At 40.8% G+C, this 16,213-nt stretch overlaps 1 protein-coding gene across 7 annotated transcripts in view; it reads right to left on the bottom strand.

Annotated features, from left to right (window-relative positions):
* Nucleotides 1-16,213, bottom strand: part of elavl4 (ELAV like neuron-specific RNA binding protein 4) — a 67,545-nt gene that overhangs the window by 20,193 nt on the left and 31,139 nt on the right. For 5 of the 7 annotated variants that reach the window (XM_058390416.1, XM_058390415.1, XM_058390417.1 and 2 more), the window contains 3 exons: nt 14,590-14,676; nt 11,338-11,578; nt 1,612-1,715 (listed from right to left, as the gene is read on the bottom strand). In XM_058390416.1, coding sequence (XP_058246399.1) covers nt 1,612-1,715; nt 11,338-11,578; nt 14,590-14,676 — 432 coding nt within the window. The remainder of the gene's footprint in view (nt 1-1,611; nt 1,716-11,337; nt 11,579-14,589; nt 14,677-16,213) is intronic. The other 2 variants (XM_058390420.1, XM_058390421.1) reach the window with 1 other exon arrangement.

The following is a 16,213-nucleotide window of genomic DNA, read 5'->3' on the forward strand; positions in this document are numbered from 1 at the left end:
TGGATGGAGAAAGTCGGAGGAAAAGAGAGGAAGAAAGATAAAGGTATTAGAGTACTCTCACGACGCCTGGATTAGACTGTGTCCCACTGGGAGAATCACAGTGTGGACTGTCTTGGCTTGTTTGTGTCTTTCGTACATGTGCGTGAGACAGAATGTGAAGGACAGAGGGAGAAAGAGAGAGAGATAAAGGGAAAGAGAAAGAGAGAGATCATGCATGGTGGGTGCATGTGAGAAGTGTGTTTGTGTGAAAATGCGTCATAGGATAAGCAGGAAACTCGGATCACTGCGGGTCATTAGAGTACCTCGCATGAAGTGCTACAACAAACCGCCTCTGGGCTCAAATGCTTCAGCCTCACATCGGTTTTACAGCCACAGGACTGGTCTGTGGTGTGGAGCACAGACCCACTGACATATGTTAAAGTGTTGGTACTGTGCCGCTGGGAATCTGTGTGTATGTGTGTGTGTATGTGTGTGTGTTGTGTGTGCACTCCTGCCGCCCAAACAGTGAGAGATGAGCATGTGTGCAGTGAGAAGCTGTGACGATGAGCAAACACACACGCAGTGACTCATTTCATCTCTGACGGGTTCCAAACTGAGGCTGAAACCAGCACTACAGTCGAGTCACCACACACACACACACACACACACACACACACAAAGCCACCTGCTACTGGCCCTCTGGAAACCGCCCATGTTTGTGTTTAGCCCAGTTTCAACAACAGTTTTTTTTTTCAGTCTCCAGTCCTCCCTATCTCTGTCTGTCTGTCTGTTTTTTTTTTTTTTCCTTCCAGGCAGCACAGCCTGCGGGAATGGATGCTGTGTTTTCATGTCGGCCTACAGGAAATCCAATCTGATTAGATTAGCAAGGATGTAACTGAGAGGCCGGGGATTATATGCCAGATGATCGCACAAACAACCCGATTACATCGTGACTCAGACTAAAAAGGAGCAGAGGCGAATATTTACAGTCAAAAATCATTTGCTATTTGTAAAAAAAAAAAAAAAAAAAGGACAGATTTTTTTCAGCTGGATAAATATGGAGTACTGCTGACATTTTGCCTCCAGACAGCATATTCTCGGTCTACCTCACCTCTCTAACTGGGTTTACAGTATAACAAAAACACATCGGGGTGACTACTTAGCATTTTAGTATCTTTTCATTATACATTCTATTTTTCCTTTTTCGTGTGACTCCATGATTTGACATTTGGAGATGCATTTGCATATCAATTACACTATTTTCCCTTTTCTCCCTGCAGTCGCTCTCCTATTTCCTTCTGCATCTTAATGAGGCGGATTTCCCCTCCTCTCGCTTTTGTGTCGCAGCACCGCAGCCCAGCACGAGTCAATACACACCACATGTGCTAATCAATGCAGCTCCACTGGCAGAAATGGTGACAGGAAACATTCAGTGAATTGACTCGTGCAGTGGGGAGAAATGGCTGATGACTAATTGGGGAGGAAAGCAGGAGCGTACTGCCACCCAAATTAGATATTGTTCCATTACCGTCATACAATCTCATAACAAAATCAGCAACGTGTTCACACACACCCCTTACCATACACATACTAACACACACACACAGTTCTAAGATTAGGATGCAACAGTACCTTTATAGTTTTGGTCTGAAGTCTGAGTCCATTTAATGTGTTGATGGCTTTCTCTGCATCCTTTGGGTCAATATAGTTGACGAAACCATATCCGAGACTCTGTCCTATGTAGGTAAATAGAGAGAAACAGAGAGAGAGAGAGAGAGAGAGAGAGAGAGAGAAAGTTAGCACTCTACAACATTAGCATGTATGATGCCCACAACTGTGTAGGCGTTAAGAAGTTTTCCACTGCAAACCTCTGACAGTGTCTCAACTCCAGTGATTTTGATTGAACATTCTCTCCCCACCGTCTGCTGCTCGGAAGGCTAAGCAGCCACCAGCACGGCGGATTCCCTGCAGAACCAGCAGCTGCATTGCTAGCAGCGTTTCTCTTCCTCCTCTGGCTTTCTTTAAACATCTTGCCCCACAAGTGCAGGAGCGCTCTGATGAGGAGTGCAGCGCTCATCCGCATTTATTGAAACAGACATGCCTGAATCCACAGCGCATACACAAAGTGAATTGTAAATGCCAAACAGCTATACTGCTCCAAAATGCTGAAAAACGGCAAGGGAAATTGGAGCCAAATGCTCTTTCGTGTTTTTGACAGGACATCCTATCATGTTTGTTTTTTGTTTAAAAAAGCTGAAGGCTTTCATTTATCACGATTGCACAGACCAAATTTCTAAATACTCCACCATCTTATGCGTTACATTTGGAACTGTTGTATTTGGAATAAAATGAGTATTCAAACCCATACAAGTAAAATTAAGCATAACATTTAATCATGTTTAAGAGATGCCAGGAGTGTGTATGTAATTTCCCTTATTTACATCCTCACATTCCAAGAAATAACCAAATATGTCATGCAAAAATCTCTCCCTGAAACAATTAGTTATTTTCTTATCACATAAAAACCACCCTCTTACCCAAATACAATAGCACTCTCTATGCTATGGAGCTCTAGAAGACACATTTATCTCTGAAAAGTTACAAATTATTATTATTATTAGTAGTAGTAGTAGTAGAGGTAATAGTAACAGTATTAGAAAAATTAGTAGCAGTGATAGTAGTATTAATATTAGTGCTAATATTAATATTAATAGTAAAATTGTTAGTAGTAGTGACAGTAAAAAAAGTAAAAGCAGCAGAAGTGTAGTAGTAGAGATTGTAAAAGCAGCAATAGTCATGATATTAATAGCAGGAATATTAAAAGTAATAGTGCTGGTTGTGTTAGTGTGGTAAATAGATGGTAGACGGTTAGTTACATCTCACAGACATATTTTGTGTGTGTGTGTGTGTGTGTGCGTAGAAGCCTGGAAGAGTGGGAAGTAGAAAAGGTTACTATAAATGAAGTATACTTCAAGGACTAGCAAGCACTCTTGAAGCACAAAGCTTGATAAATGAAATGGATAGATAAATACAGTAGAGTATGGAACGCTGCCTGATGCCAGTTCCACATCTGCACAGTGACACAGGATTTAGCTGTTAACTGAGCAGCTCTGTCACCATTTATTTCAGCTCTTGCTTAAGGGTGCAGGCAAGCAGGAAATGCAGGAATTACACCCACCAGTATAAAACACACACACACACTTGCACGCACACACACAATTTATAATAGCTCTGCAGGCTTAGCAGTTTATCAGTGAAGCACACACACACACGTGTTAGAATCAAGAGAATCTCACTCATATCATTAACATAGTAATAAACAAATATGAAATATGCTTTGAGTTTGGAAGATAGGAAGAGCTCACAGGAAAGTTTCAGGGTTTTTTTTTATATTGAAGTAATTGTTTACTTAATAACTGGAATAAATTCCAGTCTAAGCACTGAGAACAGCCAACTCAATAAAATGTTGCATTGATTATTACAGTAAATCTGTCTCGGCGCTCTGCAGCATAATGCAGAGTAAAAACTTTTAAGAAACGATGGAAATGTCTCTTTTACCTCTGGCTGAAACGATTCATTCTCTCTCGAGTGCTTACTCAAACACACACACACACACACACACTGTCGGCCAACATATGCATGATTGGGTTTGACAAACCCTCTCAGCATGTTCATTCTTTCTCTTACTCTCAAACACACACACACACACACACACATGCAAAGTTACTGCACTGGATCCAGTGGGACTCCCCCACCCCCCCAAAAAAAATAAGTTGTGGGTACACTCTGATGTGAAGCACAAGAGACAAAGAACTTATTAACACAAGAGTGTATTATATATAGTGGGTTTCTTACGTGGGCTGCCTTCATTCATTCTTTTCATTCGCTTTATCAGTGTCATTGTTGTTTAAATGACTAATTTGTTTACATTTTGGGGAATAGAAATAGAACTAAGTTCATTAGGAAATATTGCCGGCAGGTACAAACAACATGAATAAATGCAGGAGTGGGCAGGATTGGTCAGAGTTGCTTGGGGAGTGAGTGGGAAGTGGGATTTAAAAAAAAAAAAAAAGTTCACACACACACACACACACACACACATACCACTAAACAGTGAAAGAATAAGAGAGAACGTTTCCTTATTACACCAGCACTCGGACACGCTCGGGTCTATCAGCTCCTCCAATTTTCCATCAGTATTCGTGCAAGTTTACAACCCAAAAAATAAAAGAGTGCAGGCTATTAAGAACAAGAACCGAGCCGAAGCATGAGAAATGTCAAAACTGAAGAAATGATGCTGAAAAATTCCACTGGGACAACAAGGCAGTAAACATTTGGTGGCGAAGTGGAATATTAACCCAATTAAATTCAATTAGATTAATGGATACATTAACTTGTATATCGTAATTGTCAATTTAAATGGCAAAAACACGAAATGATACATTGCACTGGTAATGAGCTTTTAATGAGCATGCATCTCCACATTTTCTGACTTTCAATTCCCCCAAGCAAGCTTGCCACCTAGACAAATAGAGAAACGTCTGAAGGAAATTCGCACAGACAACAGCGCACAGCCTAATGTCAAATAAGTACTGAAAATCATTAATAATATTTAAACCTATCTACCATTTCTATTATGGAAGCTCTGAGCTACACTGTCAACACTGTGAACAATGCGTGCATTGTGTGTGTGTATGTGTGTGTTGCAGCTCCTAATAAAGGTGCAATGCAGCATTTATGTGTAAAATCTGGAGAGCTGTTTTCATTAGACATGACATCATTGAGCCCATGTTGTGATTTTTAGAACAGCTGTCCTCTTGTCACCCATGACCACTAACGATTATGAGTATGAAGGGGAAGAGGAAATAGCAGCAGCTCCCTGTGTGTGTCCTTTTCGCTTTGTGTCCTGTTAGAAAATGATCTAGAGAGAAAGTGAGATGTTTGTGGGGATGACGATAAGGATAAGGATCTGCGACAAACATTTACACCATAAACCCCCAACCCAGAATCTGCATTATGTAAAATGAGGTCTGGTTGGTGTCCTGCATCCTTTACACACACACACACACACACAAACCTTCACACCGTTTTTTTCTTCTTCTTTGTTCTTTGCTCACACGATCCGACTTTCTATTGTGATGTAACATATTTGAGTAATTTATGTTTCCCGCAGCATGACAGTCTACTCTACGAAATCTTCATGCCAGACTGGAAATCTGAATATTTCAAACTCAGTCTGAATGATTTAAATGGCTGAAACATCATTTAAAGGTCCAGTGCTTTCATTGATTGAGAATGAGATAAAAAATTGAGTTAAACACTACATTGCCTGCAGCAATCTCCTCATTTCCAAACTCTGTGGCAGCCATGTTAACGTATTTTCACTAGAGTCAGGTGGTGGTGGTGCAGAATCTAGTATCTGTGCCGGAGAAGGAACGGGAAGAACGGCTGTGCGAAAAGAAATGTGACAGCTCTGTGAGCATCTGACGCTAACTCACCTTGATGGAATGAAGCTTCCTGGCTACACAACAATGAAATGTGTTTGGTCAGTCTAAAATTTTGTCAGATTTAGGATGTGCAAGGCAAAGAAGGAAAGGAGAAAAAGCCTCTTCGATTTGTCAAAACAAATGTATCACTGGTGTTCCCCACCTGACATTTTGCCCTTGCTGCAACAGCATCTAGGGAGAGAACTGCTCTCTGCCGAGGAGACGTTTCACCATTTTTAGCCATTCTGTTATATTAGCAACAGGGGAAAGGACACATGCCAAAAAAAAAGAAAAAAAAAAAGATTAGTTTATGCCTAATCATAACTCATTCTTCAATTTGATGGTTAAGTATGAATTTATGACTTTTCTAATTTGCTCAGTAATCTTCTATCAAAGGAGACAAAGGCTTGAGTGGAGTGTAATTAGATAATGCGGTGTGTTATGATATAAGTTTGCATTATAAATGTTGTTTATCATCAGCTCTAATGGCTTTAATTCAGCCCATTCATGCTACATAAGCTACATAATTCACTCAAGGCTGCCTAAGTGCTTTCTCAGACAAAAGCTAAAAGCAGATTTGTATCTTCTGATTGAATTTTCATTAAAGGCTAATATTTCTTTGCTTCACTCTCTTAGGCTTATATGGGTGGCGACTCGTTGGCACTAACTTAAAAAAAATCTGAATTACAATCCAATAGAAAAAAACCCCAACTTTATCTATTTGACATGTTTGATTGATTGTGCGTTACTTCACAAATCGCAATGTGTTATTACGCAATATATATATATATATATATATATATATATATATATATATATATATATATATATATATATATATATATATATGTTCTTTATACATTATACACTATATATAATATATATAGTATAGTGAGTGATGGATTTGTTTTTAACAATATGAAATACAATCTGTTGATCTGTTGTTGGAATGCACTTCGAAGGTACAAGGACTTTGGAAATGTGTGGGTGTAAATAGAAGTATAAATGAAACAGTTCCACATTGAAGGATTTTTACTTGTTTGCTTGCCATAATTGATTACAGCTTTAAAAGAAACACTTGGTGCTAATTTGCAGAATTATTATATTTTTTTCTGCAAGCCTAGTACATTTGTACGATTTAGTGCAAACACAGACAGAGCTGTTGTGACAGAAAGTGCTCTTCTGCTGCAACACTGTCTTAAAATTTACATTCCTTTAATATCTTTGCAAAAATAATCACACCTCCAGCCTGATATTATTACACTGTATTACACTGTGGTGTGTGAAGCTTAACTGATGATTGTTGTTATGTGGTGCACCTTAAGCCTAGCTTTTTATATAAGCAAATGGAAAAAAAAAAAAACAACAACTATGCATACCGATATTTAATAATACGTGTCTACTAGACCTGGACACTTTTGTATTTTAATTTTATTAACCGGTTATCTGCCAAATATTGTACATGAATAAGGAGTTCTCTTCCAGTAAACAGCACTGTGTAAACTGATGGGATGCTGTCAGCATTTTTCTCTGCCAGGCTAGTGGAACAGCTGGGAGACGGAGGAGCTTCCCACCCCCGGGTTCTCCCTCTCCCCACTGAGCTGGAGCCTACGGCGACTTGGTGCACAGCCCAAAGAGTGTGGGCTGTCTGAAATGGATGAGAGTACGGGGAGAATGCCGAGTGCAGTGAATATGGGACACCCCTAACAAAGCAGTGTTAGACCCTCGCACATGACAGATCTGGCAGCTGCTCCAAAGGCTCCCCGGATGCCCACGTGATGCCGTGATGTAGAAAATGAGCTGTAGAATAATCCATGGGCTGATGCTCATTTTTTTTGGTGTAGATATGATGTATGTTTAAAGCATATAGAGCTGTAGGATGCATATTTACCGTGAAATGTATAAAAGTATATGGCCAGAAACAAACAAACAAAAAAATTCGAAAATATTTGCGTCTATGAAATTTTAACCTTATGTATCATAATGTCTAAGAAAAACTGGCTGATATCACCAGGGTGGAGGATAATGTCGAGTTATAAGGATCCTAAATACTGTATGCTGTTTCAGTTACACTGTGACACAGTGGGAAAATCACTTATTTCCCCAGCCAAATGTCAGGTATAGAACGTTGATTTCTCCTCCTTGTGGCGTTCGTCGGAGGAAATGAGACGGTGAAGAAAAGTTCATTGTCAGACAAAGTAAATTGGCTTCGGATGCTTTTAGCTTGAATAACAATTACACATGCTCTCGCTATGCTGAAATTGGAATTCATCAAGGCATCACATTAATTGTCTCTCCAGCATAAATTCGAATATTCATGATCTCCACTTTACGGGACGCAACCTCACATTGTGTATTGTCACACCTGTCTTGTGACACGTCTATGCTTAGTACCTTTCTGTATAGTTACTTGGGCTTTATTTTTAGTTTAATGCTGATTAAAGCACTTATGACAGTCTGCAACATGGAGGAATTTTTGCTTCTCCAGCAAGAATTCTCAGGTATTCTTCAGGTATCCGAGAGCATTTTGACTGATGCTCTGTAATGTTCCCAGGTCAGCTGGAGGTCAGGATGGCGCTCAGAATTTGCTTGGACTTGCTGCACTCAGGTCAGTAGTACGACAGATGGCGGTGGTGTTCGGTGTGCGAGTGGAATATGCAACTGAACAAGCAGATGTACAATGTAGGAGGCTGTTTGATGTCAGCTACATAAGTGTTAAACACAGACTGAACTGATAGGAGCATCACTTTGTGTGCCAAGCCATTAAACACCAGCCAATGGCGCCTGTGGATTGAGAGAGAATGGGAAAACAATGAAGGGAAATGGCAGACATCAAAGAGGATGAGAGTGTGTGTGCTATTCGATTTTCCCTTTCAGGGGACATGATAGAACGTTGGCCTGAGTGTTAGAGAAAGAAAAAGGAGCAGTTTTTCATTTTTAATTGCACAGTAATTGTTTGCCGCTCACAGAACTCAAACAGAGGACATTTTAACCCTCCTCCTGAGATGGAAAATAACAGATGCAGTCAATCGGTTGCACTACATGACTATGTTTCCTTTTTCGGATTTGTCATTATAGCACATTCACTCATCCTTGTCAGTACTCCAAACCCATAGATCAGTCTTTCTCGTGTCCTCTCTACCGATCGGCCCAAGCGTTGTCTTCCTACAAACACATTTACATATTCCATTAAGGGTTTCCATTGAAGATTCAGCACATAGCACATAGCTATGTGAAGCCTATTCACACGGTATATGCGTTTAGCTTTTTTATTAGCAGTCAGCGGAGAGGAGCTGAGACAGCAGCACTGGCGGAAGATGCATTCTTGATTCAGGCCTTTAAAAACAAAGACTTTGCACTATGTTAGCAGCATAGCCATCTGTTTTATTCATGGCCTTAAACAAATCCTCATTGTAATGTCTTTTTCTACCTTTAAAGCTGGGCTAAAATAGGTTCTGCTGACAAAATACACACAAATAAGAATAAATATTGCCCCTAACATCTACCTGATGCAGCCTAGAAAAACCTTTCCTTTACTACTTGCTTAAACTGATAGACTGAAAGGTTGATGTAGCATGTGTGTCCATTTACATACAGTTTTCTACACCTATATATTGGCACTTAATAAAAGATTAGACCTTGAATCTCTGGTTTATTGCATGCACAGCCAGCTGGTTCGAGGAAGAACTGTGTGCGTAAGTGTGTGTGTGCCAGAGAAGACGGGTAAACAATTTTCTTTGGCACTTCAGTGGGCAGCATTTGGCCGGGTTGTTAGGGAGCAAGAGAGGTAGCTGTAGCTAGAGTTAACTCATCTGCCTGGTGTCTCATCAAAGCTGACAGGAACGAGGGAAAGGAGAAGAAAGTGGAAGAAGAGACCTGTCTGTTGTCACCTTGTCGAAGGAGCCGCCGTGGCTGCTTTTGAACTGCTTGTAAAAGGATTCTTGTATACGTCAAAGTGCTTTGAAAAACAGAGAAGAATGTCTTCTTGCTTGCATCGGTGGCATGCAGATGAAAGTCAAGCGCTCTGCACAGGAAGATTGATCTGGTCAGATATTTTAACTTTGAGGCACACAGGTCATCCATCTCCATCTCTCTCTCTCTCTCTCTCTCTCTCTCTCTCTCTGTCTCCCTCATAACCCTGAGAGTACAGTTAATGCTGGTAGTAGCCTGAACATACAGTCATATTGCTCAAAGAATAGGCAGTGCTTAGTTAGTCTAAAACCCTGAACTGGGAAATTGAACCCATGAGACTGGTGCCACAGATATCTAACAGTAGAATGGGGCAGGAAAGGAAAAATGAGAGTATTTATAATGCTTTGTGCTCTCCTGAGCTATTACAGAGATGGGGTGGAATAGAACAGTACCCACATTCTTGAGTGCTTCCTAAAAACGAACAAACAAATAAATAAATACCCGCATAGAGGCTTCTGAACGTTTCTTAGACGCTTCCTTCCTTCAGTACTATTACTCTGTGGTATTTATAACATTCCTTTTCTGAACATGGCTCATCACTGTTACATAAGACAAGGTGACTGAAATGAGTTGAGGTGTAGCAATAATTAACTGCTATTTGAGTAACTTGGTCTATGATATCTGCATGATGTGCTAGTGCTGTGTGATTTCCCTCATGCACAGTGAAGATGAGAACAGTTTTTTGAACATAAACGATTGGAGCAATTTTTCCTATTCAGATCTAAATGTTATCCTTTTAACAAATCAACACATTTACAATTTCACTAATGAGATTCCAAAAAATAGTTAAATTCAGTCTTTAACAGGAGAAGCTTTAAACTTTGGGTTAAAGATTTTTGTTTTCTTTGTATTTTGCAATACTCTTTTTGTTGATACAGATGATAAAAATGTAAAAAAAATAATAATAAATAAATAAATTATCCTCTGTAAAAAAAAAAATTTGGAGAAAAAAAAAGGATTCAGTATAACCTGAAGCCACAGCCCAGTGAATTGTTGTGGTACAGTCCTAATGAAGGACTTCGAAAGTGTTTCTTATTTTTAAAAAATTGGCTCAGGAAAATGCTAAATGGTACAATAGTGTGGACTAAAAAAAAAAAAAAAGTAATAATGTGATTAAAAATTAATCCTCAAACCATATGGAGACAGAAAGTGGTGCCATCTCAGGACTAATGCTCTGCCGTCTGCCTGTTTGCCAGTGACACCCATGACCCCTAACACTGATTTGCTTCTGACTCAGACCTGATTCTTGCTGGGATTTGTGACCAGCTCTCTTCTCCTCCCTCTTTCAAGCCTTCTTTTTGTTTAAAAAAAAACAAAAAACAGTGGCTTTAGGCCCAGCCCTGGTCTAATGAGATTATCTGGAGCAAAGTGTCACTAAGTAGGATATAAAATGGAAGCCATTATCTGGCATTATCTGTTCACAGCCTCCACATCCATCTGTGTGCCACCCACATGGCCACTAGTGTGGGATTAGCAGGGGAGTGCAGCTTATATACCCCAGTGTGTCCTCTCTCTCTCTCTCTCTCTAAAGGCTTAAACGTGTGGCTCCTACAGCGTAATGAGCAGTAGGAAGCCTTGAGATCATGGACCAATGCTCTGCACTATATGAAACACATCAGACTACAGCACCCCGCTCCAGAGCTGACCTGCAGAACTGCTTCTCCAATCACCCGTGTTCAACAGTTACTCCAGCTGCTGTTCACGGAAGCATCGGTAGGCTGTCCTTCATTTCACACCTACATGGACATTTTGAGGGGGATTTGACTGCTTTTATTTCAACAAGGCAGACTGGCACTTGTGTTTCCCTTATTTTTGGTACCTTTCACACCCACTTCCCACCCTCTGTCAGTTCCTTGCATCAGTTTCTCCCACATGCCTTCATCTTTGCTTCCTGCAGTACCTGTGATTTTGTCGCGGACCAGCTTGCAGGACTCAATTTCGCCAATGCTGCCGAAAAGGCTCCGGAACTCCTCCTGGGTCATGTTCTGTGGCAGGTAGTTGACGATGAGGTTGGTCTTGCTGTCGTCGTTGGAGCTGCTGGTCTGCATGGGCGACGGGCAACTGCGGTTGTTGCTCGATGGCCCGTTGGCTGTGGCCGGGTTCGGCCCATTCGTCACCTGAGGCTCCATGTTACTGATTATCTGTGGAGAAGGAATGCGGGTAAGACGAGGGGGAACAAGATGGCATCTCTCTTATTACAGATTTCTAATGGGTTTGTTAATGGATACACATAAAGTCTTATACTGAAATCTTGTTATAGATTAGATATATATACATATAGATATATGTATGTATGATATATAGATACAGGTAATAAACCTGAATTACATATTTAGTTCAATTTTGTGTAAACCAAATGCATTCATATTTATCAAACATTCTCTAATACAGTTGATCACCTCTATTACACCTCTATTATCAAGACACCAATATTATAGCTTTCCACAATATAGATTTTTATGTACACACATTACAATCTCTAGATGGTTTTTCTTTGCCTCTTTTTATCTATCAGTGATTTTTTAAATGTGGCAGTGTTTTGTAACTAGGCAGTGTGACAGCAAGAGTGACATGTTTGCTGTTTGTTCAGTTGTGCATTTAAGAGCAGGTGTTAGAAGTGCATCATGTCGGCCCTGAGGGAGAGGAAACTTTAGGAGCAACTCGTTTCTTCCTTCCATTTTACTTCTTCCTTTCAGGATTTTGAGTGCATGTACGTTTAATTTCATCAGTCATCTTTCTTTTTTGTGGCGTTGGGTGGTTACACTAGTGTCAGTTCCTTGTGGGCTGATGCATGTAACTGTCCTCTCCTGTCAGTATGACTTAGAAACAAGCAATTATGAAGTGTTGAAAAACTTGGAAGGGTTCAGTTTAGCTTTCGCACCTTCCCATACTAAAGATCCTGACCCCAGGAGACAGCATTGCACACTGTATAAACACAGAGCCGCCATGACTTTCTCATTGTGCGCGCAGTGTTTTAAAGTGACAGGTTTTTTTTAGAAACCGGCCACAGGGTCTCACAGGGGCGGCCGTCACTGTCAAAACATTTCATTTGTCACTAAAACGCAGTTTACAAAAAATAAAAATACAAAAAAAAAAAAAAAAATCCCCTCCAAAGAAACAAACATTGATCACACCTGGATGAACTCAACCCATTTCTCACTAGAGGGATGTTACTCAACCGTGTTTAATATTCAGCTCTGCTTTCTGCTTTTCAGACGTGGTGTGGAATGCAGACTGAAATCTAAAGTGAAGAGCTTTGTGCTGATAGATTCAAAAGTGGCGAATAATAGAGCGGAGAGGGCAAAACTGAGATCTAAGCTAAAATACAGCCGCTGATATTTTTAGCTGTATATGCTAGATTTTGTGGCTGCACTCTGGCTGAGACTTTGTCCTCTCTTATCAAAAACAATAAAATTGTCCTCACGGTCTGAAACCAGGCGGCTTTTGTATTAATTCAGATTTCTAAAGGAAAAAAAACATCTCATGAATTTTATAATGTAAAGGCATTAGAAATGTAAAGTGACACTGATTAAATTTCCACTATTGTAAATTCTTTAAATAAAGATAAGAGGCTATATGGAAGAATTGATGGTCTTTCCTTTGAGACTTGTATTTACATGGATTATTTAGCCTTTATTTATTTATTTATTTTTTTGTCTTGGCACACACATCCTCGCAAATTCCAGTATGACAAAATGATGCTTGCAGCCCAAACGATGCAAAGCTCTGAGGATGCAAATGTTAATTATGCTCTTGACAGTATGCAAACAGTAGTGTGACATACACACACATACACAGAGGACAAGATTGGTGTGTGTGTGTGTGTGTGTGTGTGTGTGTGTGGGATAAAGGGGCATTATTAAGTCACCTCCTTCTGTGTGCCATTCTGTTATATTCTACCAGCATGACAGAACATGTATGTGGTTTTTTTTAAGCTAAATAAGATGAAATTAAATTTACACCTACTCTCCTTTACTACATTGCAGAACCACTGTGATTGCCCTCCCATGTTTTAACCCTTCTCCACCTTTTTTTTATTTTTAAAGCTGTCAGATTTAGGTGTTTCTAACCACCACTGGAAAAAAACGACTCTTAATGATCAGCACATATTTCGATCGTAAACTATTTAACATGTAGTATTAAACAAGTCTTCTGCAACAGAGGCACAGGTCAGGATGCAGTGTTTTCTGAAGCAGACTCTGGAGAAGGCAGCCGGCGATAAAGGAAGGTTGTGCCGTCACAAAAGGCTCGGTGTCAGCCTGAGGACAGACATCGGCTTGCCTCTTATTCAGCTGAACACCAGCTCCAGATTACACTCCTTTATTTCTGCAAATGCAATGGCAGATCTGCCGACTGTTCCTGAATGCTGTGTCGCTTCGCTCAAGCTGTGTGTATGTATATGTGTGTGTGTGTATATGTGTGTGTTAGTGTGCAAATGTGTGTGAGTGGGAAGGAAAGTAGCTCTGCCACTCTGCCTTACATAAGAATGTCAGGATGGGGATAAAAATACAGGTTCAACCAGCCTAATGTCCCCGAGCCATGGAGATCCAGAGGTGTGCTGGATTGAGTGTGTGCGTGTGTGTGTGTGTTAGCAGCACCACCAACGGATGCGTTTCAGTGTGCCTGTGCTACCTGCCATTTAACCAGTGCACTATAATGGCCTTATTAGTGGGGATGTTGAAATGTCAGGCTCTATTCTAATACATGTTTTCACTGGTAATGCTCTCCAGTCATTAGAGGGGCCCGGGGGCGGTGCCTAGCTCTGTGCAAGTTTCATGCCTTTCGTCAACAAAATCTAGGAAGAAAAGAACATGAATCTAGAAAAGCAGACACAGATAGAAATAAAGCAGAAACCGTGACAAATACAGCTATGGTGTTACATGTGCTTGTGTGTGTTAGATGTCTACATGTGAGCAGGAAGACTTCACACTTAACAAGCTCGGCAATCACAACACATACAGTGAAGCGAACTTTACACAAAAAGCTACCGGCATCTACTAGTACTAGATGTGCACTATATTACTGTAAACACAAAGCACCCTTGACACTACTGGCCCTGGTGCGCGGTGTGCGAGGCCTTTGTCGCCAGCAGGTCAGGGCAGCAGCAGGAATGGTGGTAAAAATGGCAGTAAGTGGGTGGCAGTCTCCTTACCATCTTTGGCTGTGTCAGCAGTCCCTTGTCAGCCCAGCCCTGGAGCTGCGGCAAGTCTGCCTGACGCCACTGAGTCTCTGTCGATCCCTACGGGAGGGGGGGGCAGGGTCAATATTCAGACAGGCCTCTTTTATTTATTTTTTTTCTAATACCAAACCACTGTGTATCACAGCCAGCCCTGACGGTCTCCAGGCACACTAAAACACACAGGCGGCGTCTTCTTTTTTATTTTTTTCATTTGCACCTTGAAGAAATTTAGCTGGCGCCACCTCTGTAATGAAGTGTATGTGGGGATTATTTGATTCAAGTTGAGATTTGGCTTGATTCAATTCAATTCAATCGACATAAGGCTCTCTTAAAGTGGCTGCATATCTAGAAAATGCTGGGTATTTCAATCGCAGAGATTCCACACTGTATTCTACATATTCAAAACGGTAGCATTTTCTTTTTTATTATTTTCATGAAGGGAATTTGAATCAACATGCAAGCCTCTCGGAAAAAGAAAAACACCCAGAATTCTGTGCAGCCCCCCAAGGTTCACAAGGATGACCTTCTGAGGAAGATCATGCCTGAGACGAACCAAAGCAGGGCTGCTGCAATCACAGCCGGAGCCGGGAATCGGGCAGTGAAAAACAGCCAATTTAGAAGGAGAGAAGGACTCTGAACCTGACCTTTCCCTCGGATGGAGGGGACGGTGGAGGAGTGTAATGGGAGTCATCCAGCGTTCGATGATGGAGGACACACTTCAGGATTAGACACGGGGGGAGGAGGTGTGGGCGCCATCTCATCTTTTAAGCCTTAGCATGGATGCTTGGGCTTTTTAGGTGCGGGAGAAAAATGGAGTGTCAGCTAAAGTGGGAAATAGGAGAGGATAGCAGAGAGGATGGGGTGGGGGTGGGGGTGGGGGTGGAGGGTAAAAGGTTCTAGGAGCTGAGGTCGGTAATTTGAAATGGAGTCCATCTCAAGGGTGTTTTTTTTTTTGTGTGTGTGTATGTGTTTTTTTTTGTTTTTTTTTTACATTTTTTTTATTTACATGCCCATGCCACCTTGGTTTTAGTTTTAGTGAGGACCGCAGGGTATGACATTACATTCTTATTGCTATGGTAATGAAACATAGTGCACATTCAATGGTATTCAACTCATATCACTCTTTGGTCAGGCCTTCTACCACACATTATCTATATAAACCAGTTAATAACTACAAATAAAACATGCAGAATTCTTCAAGGTGAGAACAGCGATGACACAGCCAAGTGATGCACAAGACCTGCATTGTGCATCATTCATCATTCAGTGTAAGCTTCTAAAAAGAACGTGGTTATTGTGCAGGACAGATGAATGTCCTTAGATAACAGGAGGGAGAGGACAGACTATAAATGAATTCACTCTCTATTTTCACTGACCTTTTCTCAAAGCTTATATGACTCAAACTGTCAAACATGAGACAATGGTGCAATACTTTTTGTTCTTGCTGTCTGTCTGTCTTTCTTTCCTTCTTCCTTTCTTTCTCACACACACACTTCCTTTCTGGGAGAGAGACGGTGAAACATGTCAGCTAATCTGCTATTGTCCATCATAATTATGCCATGGAAACAAGCATGCATGGATATGAGCGCATAGGTGT

Source organism: Hemibagrus wyckioides, linkage group LG05, assembly GCF_019097595.1.
Source record: "Hemibagrus wyckioides isolate EC202008001 linkage group LG05, SWU_Hwy_1.0, whole genome shotgun sequence".
Lineage (NCBI taxonomy): Eukaryota > Metazoa > Chordata > Actinopteri > Siluriformes > Bagridae > Hemibagrus > Hemibagrus wyckioides.